A 19,276-nucleotide genomic window follows, 5' to 3' on the forward strand; every position below is an offset into this window, starting at 1 on the left:
CCTTGCCTTTCCACTTCCTCAGCCTCCAGTATCTCCCCTGTCTCTGCTCTGATGGTCAAGGGTGGTTCATTCACCAAAGGGCAGCCCCGCCTTCCAGCAAAGCATCATCCCCCAGCAGCCCATGCCAACTGCTTTGTACCCAGGGCCAGTGGGATTCTCCCACCCTTGAGCATGTTTCTTTTCCATATGAAGGCAAATTCCACAGAGGCAGACCTCATTCTCAATCCCTAGAGCCTCTAACAATGAGTCTATGAGACTCCATTGTACCTTGTTTTCAAGCTCAGATACATTTGAAGGGAACAGAGTACTACATCATAGAATGACTTAGAAAAAGTACTTCTCATGACATATTTGTTTCATGAATTGAGCAGTAAGCTCACTAAGGACGATGGCTATTTGTCCACAGCCACCTCATTGTTCAAATGTACTCATGAAAATGAAAAAGGATCTGAGCTGGCTGAGCTCTCTTAACCTGAGAGAGGAACTGACTTTGGAGACAGGGTTTCACTTGGCCTTTCCACCCTTGGCTTCCTTGCCTTTTGCCATAAATCTGACCACAGCAGGGATTGTATTGTTAGGTGCTTCCTTTTGGTCAGCAGCCTTGCCCTTTCTCTTCAAGTTTTTGAAAACCTCATCCTCATAACTTACCTTTTAACTTGCTTTCATGTTTATTCTAGAAAATCTGAGGCAACTCAACTATGAAGTCTTAAACTGACGTTGTCTGAGAATCCAATATAGTTTGAAATAAGTCAGTAATCAGAGATGCTATAGGTTCTCTGCAGGCTCCTAGTCTCCACATGACTCCTGAAAATTCAATCAAATTTCAGTTATTCTATGCAAGAGTTGATGAGATCTGGGCAAAAGTTACAGTGAGGATTTATTAAGTGTTAAGAAGTATTTAAAGTAAGGCCTCGAGCATTCTTCATTTTTAATGGAGCTTTGACTGTAACTTCATTTAGGCATCATTATAGCCCATAATTCCATAAATCTCTTCCGAAAAAGTACTGAAGGATGGAAGTTAGTGAGGAGGCAGAATAAGTTTGTTGGCATGTAAAGAATAGTTCAATACCAGGAAAAGGCAGGGTGTAGTGGCACATGCCTTTAATCCCAGCACCTAGCAGCAGAGGCAAGTGGATCTCTGTGAGTTTGAAGTCAGTCTGGTCTATATAGTGAATTCCAGGATGGCCACAACAAAAAACAACCGAACAACAACAACAACAACAAAAAACAAGAAAAAAATCACAAAGGTGGAAGAAAGAACGTGAAATACCTTAAGACCCTGTGCTTAGCCTTATGTTTAATATAAAAGGAAAAGGATGAAAGTGCCATGACATACTTAATAAAAAGGGATCTTCACTTGTGTTGCTTCTTGTGTGTCTCCAGCTGAGGGAATCCAATCCAGTAATTTCTAGATGCCTTAGATATACAAGTTATATGATGTGACTGATGCCCAGTGGCTTCTAACGTTGTTATGAGCATGCCTTTCCCCCCAGTCCTCTTAAGGGTGGATCTCCAAAGGGACAATGCAGTCCTTCAGTTGTGAGAATGAACTCTTACAGGAGACTGCATCCTGAGCAACCAAACCTTGAGCCTTTGAAGCCAGTCTCTCTTTTGAAGTAGCAATGCTGGTAGAATCTTTTGTAGACCAAATTGCATACTTGTTTCAAGAAAGGGGTATGATTAAACATAATTTTAAGTTTTATACTTTTTGTTGTTCATATAACATAATTATAGGTTAATTATCAAATAATAATGACACTGTAAGAGCTATGTGTAAAGTGAGGTAAATTTGGCATCTTATATTGTCTATCTTTTCTGCTTAAAGAAAACCTGTTTTTCTTTTTTCTTTTTTTAAAGATATAAAGCTATTTTTTATTTAAAATTTTTTTCATACACTTTTTTTTCTGAGAAGGATTAGGGTAGGGAAAAGTATAGTCAATATTATTATTATTGACTACTCCCTCCCCTAGTTTGAACTCCTTTCTCCTCTTTTTAATGGGGATAAGTAAACAAAAATGTAATTAAAAGTCAAAAAGAAAGTCAAAGATTAAAACCTTGAGTGAAGTTCCATGGGTTCATGGAGAAAACCTGTTTTTCATGTGTGTTGGCTTCAGGTTTACTTTATGTGTTCTATTACAAGGTAGAGGAGAATAAGTTAATGATAAGAATATTAATTTGTAACCTAATGATAGTAGAGCTTATTCAATGCTTTTGAATTTAAATTGCTTTTGAATGTTATATGTTGGTTTTTGTTTGTATTTGATTTTTGTTTGTTTTGGATTTTTTTTTAAGACAGTGTCTTGCTATATAGCACAGGTTGGCCTGAAAATTGCCATGTGATTCAGGCTGTCTTAAAATGAGCAATAATTCATCTGCTCCAGCCTCTGAAGTACTAGTATTAGACATATGAACAACTACTCCTGGCTTGTGCAGCTGTTTTTATAAACTGTCGGCAGTTACCAACTCAAGGTTTATAAGTCATTGGGATTCACATTTCCAGGAGAAAAGCTTGCTTCACCTAAACAAAAGGAGGTTTATTTCCAAAATATCTGTCTGGGATGCAGAGATTTCTAAAGAGGTCAGGTGCTGTTTCTCTTTCTGCTCTGTAAAGTATACAAACATGGGCTGTCATCAAAGCATGTCCTACCTTGTGAAAGTTATCCTAATTATATCCTGAGGATAGTTATCCTCAGACAGATTCATAGAGAATATTGCAAGACAGTATTAAGGCCATCACCAAGAGAATGCTTATTATATATACTACCAAATCATCTGAAAATAATACTTTCTTTTTAAGATTTATTTATTTATTATATGTAAGTACACTGTAGTAACCGGAAGAGGGCATCCCATCTCATTACAGATGGTTGTGAGCCACCGTGTGGTTACTGGGATTTGAACTCTGGGCCTTCGGAAGAGCAGCCAGTGCTCTTAACCACTAAGCCATCTCTCCAGCCCCAGTAATGATACATTCACTTCGTCCTTTCCAATTTGTATTCCCTTGATCTCCTTCAGTTGTCTTATTGTTCTTGCCAAAACTTCAAGTACTAGATTGAATAGATATGGAGACAGTGGAGCAGTCTTGTCTTGTTCCTGATTTTAGTGGAATGTTTTACCTTTCTCTTCCTTTAATTTGATGTTGGCTATAGACTTGCTGTAGATTGCCAGGCAAAGCTTCCAGTGGTGAGACTGGGACACAATCCACCCACAAAACCTTCGACCTATAATCAACCTGTATGCAAGATGTACTAGGCCAATATCAGAACTTAAAGGAGTTCTGATATTAGTCTAACTTGAGGGGTGAGTTAACCATACCATGAGAGGGAGCCCATCCTGCATGGTGAGGAACTGGAGGATAAATAACCCAGAGATATAGAGTAGAATAATGAGCTACCCCCTCCCCAAACAAAACAAAACAAATCAACACAAATCAGTAAATGATTCTTAATGATATTCTGCTATTCTGATCAGTGCCTAGCCCAATTGTCATGGGAGAGGTTTCCTCCAGCAGCTGATAAGAGCAGATGCAAAGACCCACAGTTCAACATTTGGCAGAGCTTAGTGATCTCCTTAGAAGAAGGAGAGGAAGGATTATAGGAACCAGAGGGGTCAAGGACACCAGGAGAACAATGACCTACAGAATCAACTAAACAGGGCTCACAGAGAATGAAGAGGAAATCACCAGGCCTGCATGGGTCTGTGCTAGGTCCTTTGCATATATATTATAATTGTTTAGCTCGGGGATTTTTGTTGGGCTACTAACACTGGAAGTGAGGATGTCTCTGACCCTTTTGCCTGTCCTTGGGGCCCGTTTTGTCCTAAGGAGTTGCCTCATTCAGCCTTGATATAAGGGTTTGTTCTTAGTCTTATTGTATCTTGCTATGCATATGGCCTGCTCCTTTCTGAAGGGAGAGGGAGGAGGAGTGAATCTGGGGGTGAGGGAGGGGCGGGAGAAGGAGTGGAGGGAGGGGAAAATGTGGTCAGGATATAGGAGAGAAGAATAAAGAAAGAAAATTAAACAATCAATTCCAAATAAAACAAAGCTAAAAAAAGAAAAGGAAAGGAAAGAAAGAAAAAAAGGAAGGAAGGAAGGAAGGAAGGAAGGAAGGAAGGAAGGAAGGAAGGAAGGAAGAAAGAAAGAAAGAAAGAAAGAAAGAAAGAAAGAAAGAAAGANAGGAAGGAAGGAAGGAAGGAAGGAAGGAAGAAAGAAAGAAAGAAAGAAAGAAAGAAAGAAAGAAAGAAAGAAAGAAAGAAAGAAAGAAAAGAAAAGAAAAACACAGGAAGAAAATTACTAATATCAAGTATTGTTGAAATAATCCTGATTTCACTTAGTGGACTGTAGGAGTGCTGGTATTAGAAAATGTGATTACTAGCTAAGAAGTAATACAAACAATACAGCGCTAGTAAGTTATACAGCAACGACCTCATTAAGACTTTAAAGTCTCAATTTTCTTAATTAATAGCATATAATCATGGGTATTTTCTTTAGCATTTCAACATCATCTGTAAAATAGGATTTATGATAATATATTGTGGGAAAGCATTAAATTGTTTGTTTGTTTGTTTGTTTGTTTGTTTGAGGCAGTGCTTCTCTTTGTATCCCTGGCTGTCCTAGAACTCACTCTGTAGATCAGGCTGGCCTTGAACTCAGAGATCTGCCTGCCTCTGCTTCCAGAGATCTTGAATTAAAGGCATTCGCCACCATCACCCAGTAAAATTATTTTTTAAGGCAAGCATTTATTATGTGACAGTTGTGTACCACACTGGAATACTGAAGGTAAAGTATAGTTAAGAAAATTGAAGCAAATTATAGAATTAAACATGAGAAAAACTTTAGTGAAAATTATTGCAATGATATCTATGGTCCTTCTAAGAGTGAACACTGATTCCAGTTTTGTTTTTGTTTTAGATGAAGAGTGTGCAGTGCAACTTACTATTACGAGGAATTCCAAACACTCTGCCTGGACAGGAGAGTTATTTAAAATTGAATGTCCTGTGAAATACTGTGTTCATAGACCTAATGTGACTTGGTGTAAGCACAATGGAACAATCTGTGTACCCCTTGAGGTTAGCCCTCAGCTATACACTAATTGGGAAGAAAATCAATCAGTTCCGGTTTTTGTTCTCCATTTTAAACCAATACATCTCAGTGATAACGGGTCGTATAGCTGTTCTACAAACTTCAATTCTCAAGTTATTAATAGCCATTCAGTAACCATCTATGTGACAGGTAAGTGATCTACCCCAGACCATCTATAGCTTTTTATTTTTATCATATTTTTCTGTGAAAGAGATAATTCAGACTTTTAGGTGCTTCAGTTAGAAGTTGGAACACTTGTGTCACACCCACAGTCCACCACATCCCCCCCCAGATCAGAACAGTCACAAGCACATAAAATAGGGGAGAAAACTGTGAAGCCAAGAACAGTAGAGGAAAAATAATGGAAGTCACTAGTCTCTTGGGAGAAAGGTTTACTTGTGTAACCCTGTCTGTCCTGGAACTCACTTTGTAGACCAGGCTAGCCTTGAATTCACAGAGATCTGTCTACCGCTGCCTCCTGAGTGCTTGGATTAAAAGCACGTATCAACATAACCAGATGAAGTTACTGACTGTTCTGTAGAGATTAAAACATTTATTTGACAAGTTCAAAAATAGATCACAAGTATTATTTTCTTTTTTGAACTCATTTTTTTTTCTGTTGTTGACTTTTGTTGATGAGAGTTTGTAGAAGTTATGTTTGGATGCTCTGATGGGCACACACTTTTGAAAGTGCTGACTCATACTTTGCCCACAGGACTAAGAACATACAAATGAGTGTGTGTTTTGATTCCTTGTTGAGTTCTAGGGAATAGGCAGAGTTTCCACGTCCTCCCATTCCCCGAGTTTTTCAATTGGTTCTAGGAGCAAAGACAAGAAGGGCAGGCAGTAAGCTGGGAACACTCAAGGCGAACAAAACCTAGACGAGTAAAAATGAAAAGGCAGGAATGATAGAGAGTAACGAACAGTCAGTTTATGGACATCTATCTCCAATACTATACTCCCTGCTGAGAAGCTGGTTCCCTAAAGAGTGGAAACTTCCATTCATCACTGAGCTGGAAGCTCCAACCAGAAAAATCTGACAAGACTAAGAAATAAAAGGTACTGAAAATGGAATGGGAGTAAAAGAATCTCTTTTCATGGATGAAATGACCTTATATTTAGAAGAAAATGTATAAACGTCCATAAAAGTACTAACGTTAATATATGAGTTCAATTTTAGGAACATGTATTAACACATAAGAACTAATGGGCTCTACATGCTAGCAATGGATAATCTGAAAAGGTTGTTAAGAAAACAATTCCACTTATAACAGATCAAAAAGTACAAGGTACTTATAAGCAACAGACTTGTAGACAGAACCAAGAAAGCATGAATTAACAAAGAAATTAAGGAAGATATAAAAATATCCTATTGTCATCAGTTTCGAAGACTTAACTATTATGGAGATGACAGTCCCCAAAATCCAACATCATCTTCATCAACTCATACTTCTGAAACCTTTTAAAAGAGATGTAAGAGCTAATTCTAGAATTCACATCATATTGTAATAGACCAGAGCAGCCAAAATAAACTTGATAAAGATGGGAATTGGAAGAGCTCTCTATTTCAAAACTTATTATTAAAATACAGCTACTTAAATACTGTGGTGAGATCAACATGGTAGAATTGATAGTCTAGCATAAAACTCTGTATATGATTTGAATTGATTTTTTACATTATTTTTATTTTCTGTCTATGGGTGTTTTAGCCAGCATATATGTCTGTGTACCATGTATATACCTGGTTCCAGTGAGACTGGAGTTACAGATGGTTTGGATCTTCAAGTGCGTTCTTAGAATTGGACCTGGGTCCTCTGGAAGAACAGACCATGCTCTTAATCACTGAGCCGTCTCTATAGCCCCTCAGTTACATTTTTTGTTTATTTTTGTTTTGCTTTGTTTGTGTTTTGAGACAGGGTTTCAGTATGTAGCCTTGGCTGGCCTAAAGTCAGGTTGACTATGCTGGACTTTAGCCCTACTTTCAATTGCCTCATCTGTGTACGTGTATACTCATGTGCACATGTATGTGTCTGTACCCATGTGTATACAGAGGCCAGAGGTTGACATCTGATGTAATCCTCACTTGTTCTTCCCCTTACTTTTTTGAGACATGGTATCTCAGTGAACTTGGGACTCAACTGAATAGTTCGGCTGGCTAGTGATCGCCCACGATGCTCCTGTCGGGGCTTCCTTGGCACTGGATTAGAGACAGGAGCGGTCCTGTTCTGTCTTTACATGGATCCTGAAGATTCAATGCACACACTTCAAGATCATACATGTGATTCATCTCCTCAGGCCCAACCTTGTCTCATGTCTATCATCATTCTTTCTACACCATTGTCATCCATTTCAGAAAATTCATTGTTTTTCAGAATATCCATTTTTATATCTTTCACAGCTATACTTTTCCTTTCAAGCCCAGCTTATTGCCCAAGTTCTCCAGGAAGCTTCCAGGCTTATCTTCCATGTAGTATAAGTTATACTGCAGTCTGTTGATTTGCTTACTGTTTAAGGTCATTTATCACACATTTCCTTTCCCCATTGCATTATATAAAAATCTGTCAAATTCCATAAAAGGTTACAGAGCCTTACAAAATAGAAATCATGTCTCACTTTTTGGGGGGTTGTTTTTCTTTAGTAGAAGTGAAGTAATTTCTTTTTAGAATTAGTTTAAATTTTAGCTGAATATGTAGAATCCTTTAGGGAAACAGTGATTACCAGGAAAGAGTAAAAATATTCATTTTATTTCTGAACCTGAGAGTGCTAATGGAACTGCTTATGGAGTAAGGAAAGAAATATGTCCTGGAACTATGGCTTTGCTTGTCATTGGTACATTTTGGAGATATGATATATGTATTTTGGTTTTTTACCCCCTTGAAATCTCTTTCTGAGGTGATATTAGGAATGTTTCTGTTTTTGCATATGTCTCATACTCATATGCAAATAAGAATATATACATGTGTACATTATATGTTTTATATATATATATATGTATATATATATATATATATATATATATATATATATATGAATTTTTTTTCTGTGCTTCTCACTTGTCCCAGGACAGTTTCTGATCAGTGGTAGAGGGTGCAGGGAGATGAGTGTTGATTGAGAAGGTAGGAGAGCTATCATCTTTGTTTCAGAATCTGTACCTGGAATGTCACCCAGGGCATCTTTTCCCTATGGCCATCCACACTCTCTTAGAGCACTTGCTGGTGGCATTTTATGTTATATTGTAGGTGTCAGAGATCACACATGGTCTGTTTGTCTTTATGTTTAAAGAACGAGGAATAGAGGACCAAGGAAGTCAGATGAAGGTGAAGATTTGTGAATTATTCAAGCTCAACTTGGCCTCGATGGTTGGATTCTCTGTTGATGTGCCAATACTAGAGTCCTTTCTCATTAGCTCTGTCTTTAGAGGTAACTTTGAGAACCACCTCTGTGTTTTCTCAAGCCATTTTAATATTTAATCTTGTTTTCTATTTCAGAAAGGACTCAAAACTATTCAGAACACCCACTAATAAGTAAGTATCAAATCAATCAAAATTAACAAGATAAATAATGGGAATAAGGTCTTCTTAAATGAGTTTGTTTGTATTAGATTATTATATTATTGTCTGCCATCCAACTGCCTGCCCCAAGACAACTGTGTGTGCCTTTGGCTACTTGCCAACCTAAAGAGCAGCTGCAGTACATTTGCCACCATTCTGTGTCACTAAACTATATGCCCATTGTATCCTCCCCACTTCCCCTCATTGTTTTTACCCTCAAAGAACAGATCTAGGGGGAAAATCACTCATGTAATCCAATACTTTCCTTCACTGCTTTTGATACTGTGTTAATGGGGACCCCCAAATGAAAAAGTACATCTTACATCTTAACTCAGAATCCACGCACATAAAAAGCAGTTTCACAAAATCCACAGATAGTTGAGTTGCTTGATTGCTGTGCTGTGGTGATGGAGGGGTATCCTGTGTGATTCAAGAAGTTTGGCAAGCTCCTGGGCTCTCTTCACTAGATGTAGATCATCTCCCACCTTGTGATACCAGAAATGTCTCCAGAAACTACCACATTTCTAGGGGATGAGAAAATTTTATGGTTGAGAACCCCTTCAGTGGCCTATATTATGCATTCAGATTTTTTTTTCAGTTTACTTTATATCATTTAAAAACCACTATCTTGGGCTGGAGAGATGGTTCAGTGGTTTAGAGCACTGACTGCTCTTCCAGAGGTCCTGAGTTCAAATCCCAGAAACCACATGGTGACTTACAACCATATGTAATAAAATCTGATGCCCTCTTCTGGTGTGTCTGAAGACAGCGACAGTGTACTTATGTATAATAATGAATAAATCTTTAAAAACAAAACAAAACAAAACATCTATCTTTGATGCACTGAGTTGTAGATAAAAAAAACTCCCAAGTTTCAGTCATCCTTGATCGTACTGTGGCCTGGTGACTGTTAACACTGATAGGCGGAAATGAGCACTGACTGGATGTCAAGCAAAGCATCCTTGGTAGAAATGGAAGTATTTGCTGTTTGGAGGTAACAGCTTATGAGAGGAAACCAAAGCACAGCATCAGAAAGCTGCCTGATGTGGGTCCTACCACCATCCACAAACTATCTGACTTAGAGCAGCTTTTGGAACAGTAACATTCTTCTCGAGTTATAAAACTGCATAAAAAAAATGGCTTCCTAAGGTACTGAAATAAACATATAAACAAAGTGGCCTGGCAGATCGATCAGTTTGTTAGAACTGTCATGGAGATCCTTCTACAAATGACTCATCCAAGAAGAATGTGAGACCATGACAAAAGATTAAAAATAGTAGGTTGAGGGTCCTGGGACCACCAAAGGAGAAATTAGGGCTTAGCCTGCACATTCCATCTGTTGAATCACAACAATACAAGGGGTGTTGCCAACTCTAATGTTTCTCAGACTTTTTAACTGTGTTCAGTAGTATCTGACATCCCAGATGCCACCAATGCCTCAGGACCATCCACCATGGAAGAGAGGCCAGGCAGGACCTGGCTGCTTTACACCTTGCTTCCTTTGGGGGCATTGCTTCTGCTCCTTGCCTGTGTCTGCCTGCTCTGCTTTCTGAAAAGGATCCAAGGTGAGTTGCAATTTCCCTTTGCCCCATGTGCCACACATTTGGGGTTCTTTCTCTAGGGCCAATAGAAATAACAATAGCTGGTTATTGTTTTCTTTCTGGATAAAGATTCTCAGGGAACTACTAGTTTCTACTAGAAAACTGAGTGGATTGATTTAAGTTCCCACCAAGCGTGATAAAGCATACTTACCTCACCACAGTGCTAGCCAAGGGTTGTGGCTAAGCATACTCCAGGCTGGAACTTTCTCATTTTATGTACACCAATCTTAACTGTATATAAGAAGGCATCCTCCTAAACTTTAGCTAAGTCAAAGGACTGGTTGTAGTAATCTCTTGAATCAACATGTCTAATTTAAGATGTTTGGTTTCAGCCCTTTCCACAGCTATACCACATAATTCCAGTGTTACACACCCTATCTAAATAAGGAATCATTGTCCCAGAAGGAATTCATATGTGTATGTAGTTTCTATTGCTATCATAAACACATGCCTGAGTCAGTTTTTTACTCAATAACACTGCATTTGAGAATGTGACTTGCCTATAATGAGAGATGTGATATATTTTAAAATTATTTTATTTATTTATGTTGCAAATGTTACTTCCCAGTATCCCCTTCAAGAGTTCTGGTCAAACACGTGATATTCTGAAGACAGCTGGTTTTTTTCTTTTGAAGTTATGCCTTCTTTGTCACCACTGAGTAGTTAAAATCAGCAAGAGAGACATGTTGATCTGGTCCATCTATATTCACTATTTTTCTGCTCTTCTCCATGTCTTCCCCTCCCCTTTTCTACAATACCAGCCACAGTGTAGCTATAGAAACTGAGCCAGACAAAGCATCCATTTATTTGGCTGCTACAAGAAAAAGCTTTGTCTGGGCCAAAGTGCTTCTGGCATTTTGAAGTAAGGATCCTGGAGCTATCTTAGAGTTTTAAGGAATCCCTCTCTGCATCTGTAACCATGAAGCCCTTTCCATGGTCTCTTTGTGGCTTCATATTTCCTAAAACTTCTAGAACCTCTCTCTGAGTGATGAATAAGAAACTGGGATAATCTTTATTGGCCATCATATCCAAAGGAAACTGGGAGCATGTATATGTGACAGAAGCATTTGTGAAATTTTTATATTTTTATGGGTTGAGAATTTCATACATGCATACAGTGTACTTTGATATTATTCACCCCACTCATTTTCTCTTATCCATCCTGAATCCCCTATGGCCCCTCCCCAAATACATATTCTTTTAAAAATATATTATAATCTGCTGATTCAAGTTTGTATTGCTCATATACATATGGTTGTGGAGATTTATTGGGAGGTTATATTTATAGTACCAAAGATTACACCCCTAAAGGAACTGATTCTATGTACCCTACCAGCCGTCATTTGTCATCAGCTAAGGGTTACAGGGCTCATGTACTGGGATATTGGCTGGCTTAATCTTGTAAAAAATAACAGGTATTAGGAGTTAGTTGGTACAGTAGTGTATTCATGCCCAGAAGATAGTTTTTCCTCTAGTATTCTCCAACCTCTGGCTCTTACAGTCTTTCCTCAATTACTTGAGCCTTGAGGGACAGGGGTATGATATATGTCTCATACATCACCAAGCCAACAGAAGCACTTTTAGCGTTGGTTTAGCATGGAATCTGCAATGACTACAAACCATTTGAAACTGTTTTACTAGGTCCTACTCCTTCCTTTGGATGTGAAGACTGTTATGTGAAGTAGGAAGGTTGGGGGGGGGGAGTGGGCATGTGTATGTGCACATACTGAGATGCCAATGGAACATGCTAGCCAAGTCAGTCAGCAAGGTGAAGCTAAGAGTGTGGCTGCTAACAAGCAATGTGCTGGGCATGGGAGGAAGATAGTTCACCTTGCTTTCTTAACCCCTTTTTATTACCAAATTCTCTCCAATTTTTTAGGGAAAGAAAAGAAGCCTTCTGACTTGGCAGGAAGAGACACTAACCTGGTAGGTTTCAAATATCTGTCTAGATAAACACATTTTTATATTATACCATATGTACTTTTTCAGTAGGTTTATATGACATCTCACACACACACACACACACACACACACACACATGAACTTTCACATAGGCCATGATTGCCTGCATAATACTTGTATAAGATAGGGCCCATGAACATCTTGTTATGGAGTAAGGAGACATTGACAGGGCAGTTAATAACTCATGGGAATCAAGGGCCATTTTCAGTGTAGTCAGAGTAAATAAACCCTCACCCACACTATTGTAAGCAGCCAAAGTGAAGTCCATTAGGGGAACAACCAGGAAAATAGAAAGGAAGTAGTTGGGAAGAGGAAGAGTTTGGGAAGGGGAAAAGAGAGAGCACTGGAGGGTGAACATGTACACATGTGTTCTATACACGTACGCCAGAGTAAAACATTAATATGTGTAATTACTACATGCTAACAAAACATAAAAATTAATAAACGGAAAAGTTCAGAGTTCTGATCTTATTTCCCTTTAGGACAATTGTTCTCAACCTTCCCAATGCTGTGACCATTTAATACAGTTACTCCCATTGTGGTAACCCTCAACATGACCCTCAGCAAAATTATTTTCACTGCTACTTCATAACTGTAATTTTGCTACTGTTATAAATTGTAGCATCAATATTTTTGGAAGTAGAATTTTGCCAAAGGGGTCTTGACCCACAAGTTGAGAACAGCTATTCTAAGGGAATAAAAGTGGTTGTATAGTAAAGTCCACTCAGACATAATACAGCTACAAGGGTGGGGTTTTTGGAATGTGAGTTATTAATCACCTGGTTTTTAAAAAGAGCTTTACAACTGTTAAGCACAATATGTATGTAACTATGTAAGCACAATGGAGAGATGGCTGCCTCTGTTTAACATACTTCACTTATCCACCTATGGCCACCCCGTCATAGTATACCACCATGTGGTACCTATCGCTTTTATGGAGAGCTTCAGGGGCGAAGAACCATGTTCATGCCACATTTGGCTCTTTCAGACCTCTAGCCTTAGTGCTATTTCTGGGAGCTCACCTCATAGGGAAAGCACAGAATATCAGCAGTTATTGTACATTATGGCTAAGCATGCTTTCAGACAGAGCTTCCCTTAGTAGATATGAGTTATATCCAACTGCATACATCACAGTGACACTTACCAAGGACAAGAGGAGTATGGATAGTCAAAGATCAAGAACCGTACAAGATGAATATAACTTGGCTGGCAAAATGGAGTTTTAAAAACTCAAAGTAGAGTCCTGGGGAAATGGATGAGTGGGTAAAGTACTCACTGTGCAAGCTTAAGGACTGCAAGCTTGGTTCTCCAGCACTTATGACCGGGAGTAGTTGTATACATTTGTAAACCCAACAGTGAGAGAGACAGTGAAAACCAGTTGAACCAGGGCTCACTGACCATCCAGCCTAGTTGAAAAAGTGCCAGCTTCAGTGAGAAAACTCTTTCTTAAAAAGCAAAGTGTAGAGGAAGAGACAAGAAACCTGACATTGACCTTTGATCTATAACACACACACACACACACACACACACTATCATACACATACGGCTAAGACCACCTATCCACACACATATGTATCTTTAATTTTTTTAAAACCTACTTTTAATGATTGTTCTTAAATACTTTAATCTCCCTTTTAGCCCACCACCCAATAGAGGTAATGGGAAAGAAAAGATCCAAGGGAAACGGGCCTCTTTATTTTTAATTAGGTATTTTCTTTATTTACATTTCCAATGCTCTCCCAAAAGTCCCCCATACCCTCCCCCCAACTCCCCTACCCACCCACTCCCACTTCTTGGCCCTGGTGTTCCCCTGTACTGGGGCATTTAAAGTTTGCAAGACCAATGGGCCTCTCTTTCCAATGATGCCCATCTTCTGATACATATGCAGCTAGAGACACGAGCTACGGGGGGTACTGGTTAGTTCATATTGTTGTTCCACCTATAGGGTTGCAGACCCCTTTGGCTCCTTGGGTACTTTCTCTAGCTTCTCCATTGGGGGCCCTGTGATCCATCAAATAGCTGACTGTGTGCATCCAATTCTGTGTTTGCAAGGCTCCGGCATAGCCTCACAAGGGACAGCTAAATCTAGGTCCTTTCAGTAAAATCTTGCTAGTGTATGCAATGGTATCAGCGTTTAGAGGCTGATTATGGGATGCATCCCCAGGTATGGCAGTCTCTAGATGGTCCATCCTTTTGTCTCAGCTCCAAACGTTGTGTCTGTAACTCCTTCCATGGGTGTTTTGTTCCCAATTCTAAGAAGGGGCAAAGTGTCCACACTTTGGTCTTCGTTCTTCTTGAGTTTCAACGGGCCTCTTTAAAAAGAGTTTTTAGAATAACTCCCATCTATGTTGTCTAGAAATTGACAATTTAGTTCATAGGTCAACAGCAACAGCTCAGGCCACTCACAGACACTTCACAGATACACCAGCAGTCCAGTTTGGTAGAGTCATGTTAGCAACATTGATGATACTATCTAACAGAGACAGCAAGGCCTCAGCCTCAGCCTCAGCTCAGCCTCAGCTCAGCCAGCGAGACCAGGAGGAACATCAGAAGTTCCCAGCTATGCCTCTCTCAGAGAAGTGAAGATCAGTGAAGACACGGAGCCTATAGCGTTACACAGCTAGCGCTATAAAAAAGCCAAGCTCAGCCTCCATCACTGTCTCTCACATTCTATTTATATCTTCTAAACATCATATGTCTTGTCTTAGCACATGTCTTCTGTCAGCATGTGTCTTGTCTCAATATGTAAGTCTATCTCAGCTGATATCACTCTGTTAAATCAGCCCAAGAAGTGACAAGAAACTATAGCACACCACCAGAAGGTTTTTGGTGTGTTTCTCCCTATGGAGTCCCAACAAATGTAGCTCAACTACACAATATAAGATGGACCAATACACATACATACAAACACACACACACACACACACACACACACACACACACACATGTTGTTAGCAAAGAATCTTTCAACATATGTCTTTTCATGTGCTTACTTTAGCAGAACATCCTTTATCCTGTGTCTGCTTCAGCTAAACGTTCCTTCACCAGTCTTCCTTAGTCTTTTGCCTATGTCCACTTCAAGTAAAGGTTCCTTTACATGTTTGCCCCAACAAAACACCATCCAAACAACTTTCCAAAGACCCCTTAAGTTACCTTTACAAACATATACACATACACATACATGAATGAGCATACCTACCCACTGCCCCCATACAGGTGAATTCACCTATCCATACACACACACACACACAAACACACATAAACACACACACAGACACACACACACACACACACATGAGTGCATCTATCTCATCCCACACATACAGGTGAACATACACACATACACACACATGGTGAGCTTACCTACCCACTTATAAGTTCCACACCCCCAACTTCTGCACATGAAAGTTTAAAACTCTTACTGTTAATACGACATCAACATTTTTACCATCTGCACTCTGTGTATAACCAGGAACAGCAAATAACTGAAAAGAGAGAAAAAGAAAACATCAGGATTCACTTTAGTTTGTACAAATTCCTCTTTAGCTCGTAGGATTCAGGTCTCTGACACCATTTGAAAGTATGATGATTAGAAATAACAACTAGAATAATATTTTAGAACCTCGTGGAAATTTTGTTCTTTCAAAACTGGTCTCTATTTTACAATTTAGTTCTCAAATCATAATAACTTGTCTTGAGTGACCCACACTCTTCCTGTTCCTAGTCTCCTGGAGAGGTCTCAGGTCTTTTGGCTGGGTGCTTCATCTTTTGTTATTCTACATTCCATATGCCAAATTTTTTATAAATTGCCTGGCATTTTCTTTGGATTACTTTTCTTTTCCTATGAACTTGGAACTGTGATTTCCCATTGAATGAACGTTGCGTGTATGCACTGTGACCTCCAATGACTCATGATAAATCATAAAACAATTGTTTGGGATGACCATAGATGACTTCAGATGTTTGGCCTTTGGAGCTCATTGGTTAAATACCTGCCTAACACTCATGTGGATCTGAACATAACATTAAAAAATAAAAAACAAACAAACAAACAAACCAAATTCAACACTTTCACCCTTTGTTAGTACAAAGTTTAATGAAAATGTAGATATAAAGTGGCTTATAGGAGGGACAAAATGCTTGACATAATGTAGCCTTTCCCTCGTAGTCCAATAATGATTATGTTTTGTCACATCCTTATGTGGTATATCTCTTTTCTTTCATAGGTTGATATTCCAGCCAGTTCTAGGACAAATCACCAAGCACTGCCATCAGGAACTGGAATTTATGATAATGATCCCTGGTCTAGCATGCAGGATGAATCTGAATTGACAATTAGCTTGCAGTCTGAGAGAAACAACCAGGGCATTGTTTATGCTTCTTTGAACCATTGTGTTATTGGAAGGAACCCAAGACAGGAAAACAACATGCAGGAGGCACCCACAGAATATGCATCCATTTGTGTGAGAAGTTAAACCTGCCACAGAGCCAGGCAGCCTACACTGCATGAGTGCCTGTCAATACCTCGGTCTGGACCTTCAGTTTCAAATAACCTTCAATCTGGAAAGATTCAATTAAGATGCTCTGTGCTGGTGCTTCGTCTTAAAGGTCCATGAAGTATTTAGTTAAAATTTCTCCTGAAAACTTTGGGAGAGTTTTGTACAAGACAGACTCTTCCCTGGGAAAACTCATATTATGAATAGCAGACTTTTAAAATTGACCATGTCGCACCATGTGGTACCCAATGTGTGAATTCAATATTTTCTTTGGAACTACCAGAGAGACTTACAGGGAAGAAAGAAGTGTGATAGTTGGATCTGCTCACTACACATTCTAGAAAAAGAATGGCCCAGTTTGACTAACTAATCATAAATACAGTAATGATTGTATGTCCTCAGTCAGTCATGATAAGACAACTTCCCATGTCAATCTATAGATAATGCTTTATTATTTTTTTAATGTGAAAGAAAAATTATCTTGGACTCAATTCAGAAAAAGATTAGAAAGGGTAATTGGTATAATATAGAAACAGCATATGCCAGATAGATGTGGTGCCAACGATCCTTATCCCCACAAATGAGCTGTTCATCTTTAGCTGACTTGATTGAGAAAGTAAGGTAGGTAGTAAAGGGTTCATCCACATATAGTGAGTGGATTTGTAATCCACGTGGTAGTATTTGGATCAAGATTAATGCACATGAATGTGATTCAATGCTGCTGAATTAATATATATATATATATGGTACATATGGGCCTATGAACAAGTGTCCATGGGAATAGATATTATCAATCTAGATCGAACTTTTAACCAGCTCAAAGGGCAATTTATGAAAGGAGAATCTTGAATATTGAGTTGATCCGTAGGGACTGGCATACATTCATTAATGTCTGTTTCTTGATTCTGAGGAAGTGAATCAGGAAGAATCATATGTAATGAAGTAGGGCGTAGGGAGATCACTCAGGTTTAAATTCTGACATTGCAGCTGTTCAAGAAGATGATTATCAGGTGTTCTGAATTTCCGGATTGAGTCTAATTACTTAAAAATAGCTCATAATTTTATTCATCAGCTTGAGGCTTGAGTTCTCAGACCCTGAAACTGAATAATGGCATAGTCTTAGTATACAGCAGATTGGGCCTGAGTTAGAAGCCACTGGAGCAAACACATGTCTATGTAATTGCAGGCATATATGTGGGTGTACCTGTGCATGTATGTGCTAGCATGCAAATGCAAGATGTGATGTCCGGAAATGAGACAAGAGAAACCAGCCCTATTGCTGCGCTATTTTTAGTTTGCTTAGAAGGGGCAAAGTACTAGAAAAAAAATGAGTCATTTATAGAAAATAACACATAGACCTGTGAGAATGGAAGGGAGTTGAGAATGTATCCATAAACAGTGAATGAAGAGGCCTTACTACACAGCTTTTCTCACCTACTGCTCACCTCAGGTTCCAGTTCCCTGAATCTAGAACAACAGACAACGTTTTCAGACATGCTACAACAACTTCTAGTTAAGCTTGTTCAGGCAGGTGCATTTGTGGGATTTTATGCAAAAAAGACCTTAGAATAGCTGCTCATCTTCAAAATAGAAACAGGAAGTATGGGAGGGGGCTGAGTACTGCACTCTGTCTCTCTTATCAGATCAACAGGCAACTTAAGCAAATCTTTCAGAATTGTCTCCGGCTTTAAAAACAAAATACTTAGGTCTACTCTGTTTAAAACAATCTTTTTAAAACGTTGTGTGTACATGTATATTTGGGTATGCATGTATGTGTGTATATGGTATATGTGCGTGGTGTACACACATGTGTATGCAGGAGCCAGAAGAGAAAGTCAGGCACCCTTTTCTATTGCACTCCACTTTATTCTGTTAAGGGAAGGTCTCTCATCGAACCTGGAGCTCTGCTAGCAAGCAGCAAGCCAGCGATGGATCCTCCCATCCCTGACCCCCACTTTGCTGGACTATATTTGCTCATGCCCAGCTTTTTACAAGGATGTGGAAAACCCAAACTCAGGTTCTTATGCTTGCATAACAAGTATTCTCACTTAATAAGCATGTTCTTAATATGTTTTACGATGAAAGACGCTGCTCAGGATTTCACCTCAATGAATGATCAATTCTGTTTGTAACTTGTTTGCCAATCACATAGCGTTTATGTTCTTATTCCTACTTAGTAAATATGTATGTTGTAGCTCCTCCAATAAATTTGTTCCAGCATTATTTTCATGGTTACCTAACTCACAGGTGGGAGATGATTTCATGATTTCCTTGAACTTTAAGATTGTCATTTTTACCCAGTAAGACAGTAAAATTGTTAACATTTACTGGAAATTGAGGAAATGACTCCTTCACCCTTTCCCCCAGCAATCAACTGCCAATAGCTCTCCAGGCCAGAGCAGCCATCTTATGTCCCTTCTCCATCCACAAGGGACATTGATGGCACCAGTCTGGTATAGGTCTTGTACAAGTACTCCCAGCTGCTGTGAGTTTAAGAGGACAACACTCCCGTCATGTCCAGAAGCTAGTATTTTACAACACTCTTTCCTGTGACCCAGGTCTCAGTTTCTTTCCCCCTCCTGCTTC

General features: G+C 39.1%; 1 protein-coding gene across 2 annotated transcripts in view; it reads left to right on the plus strand.

Annotated features, from left to right (window-relative positions):
- Positions 1 to 18,933, plus strand: part of Btla (B and T lymphocyte associated) — a 28,190-nt gene extending 9,257 nt beyond the window's left edge. Inside the window, exons 2-6 of one of the 2 annotated variants that reach the window (XM_021185414.2) lie at positions 4,910 to 5,230; positions 8,569 to 8,604; positions 10,038 to 10,196; positions 12,112 to 12,158; positions 16,421 to 18,933. In XM_021185414.2, the coding sequence (XP_021041073.1) occupies positions 4,910 to 5,230; positions 8,569 to 8,604; positions 10,038 to 10,196; positions 12,112 to 12,158; positions 16,421 to 16,669 (812 nt within the window). In that variant the 3' untranslated portion in view covers positions 16,670 to 18,933. The remainder of the gene's footprint in view (positions 1 to 4,909; positions 5,231 to 8,568; positions 8,605 to 10,037; positions 10,197 to 12,111; positions 12,159 to 16,420) is intronic. The other variant, XM_021185415.2, reaches the window with a different exon arrangement.
- The last annotated feature ends 343 nt before the right edge of the window (positions 18,934 to 19,276 follow it).

The sequence above is a fragment of the Mus caroli genome, chromosome 16, assembly GCF_900094665.2.
Source record: "Mus caroli chromosome 16, CAROLI_EIJ_v1.1, whole genome shotgun sequence".
Classification (NCBI taxonomy): domain Eukaryota; kingdom Metazoa; phylum Chordata; class Mammalia; order Rodentia; family Muridae; genus Mus; species Mus caroli.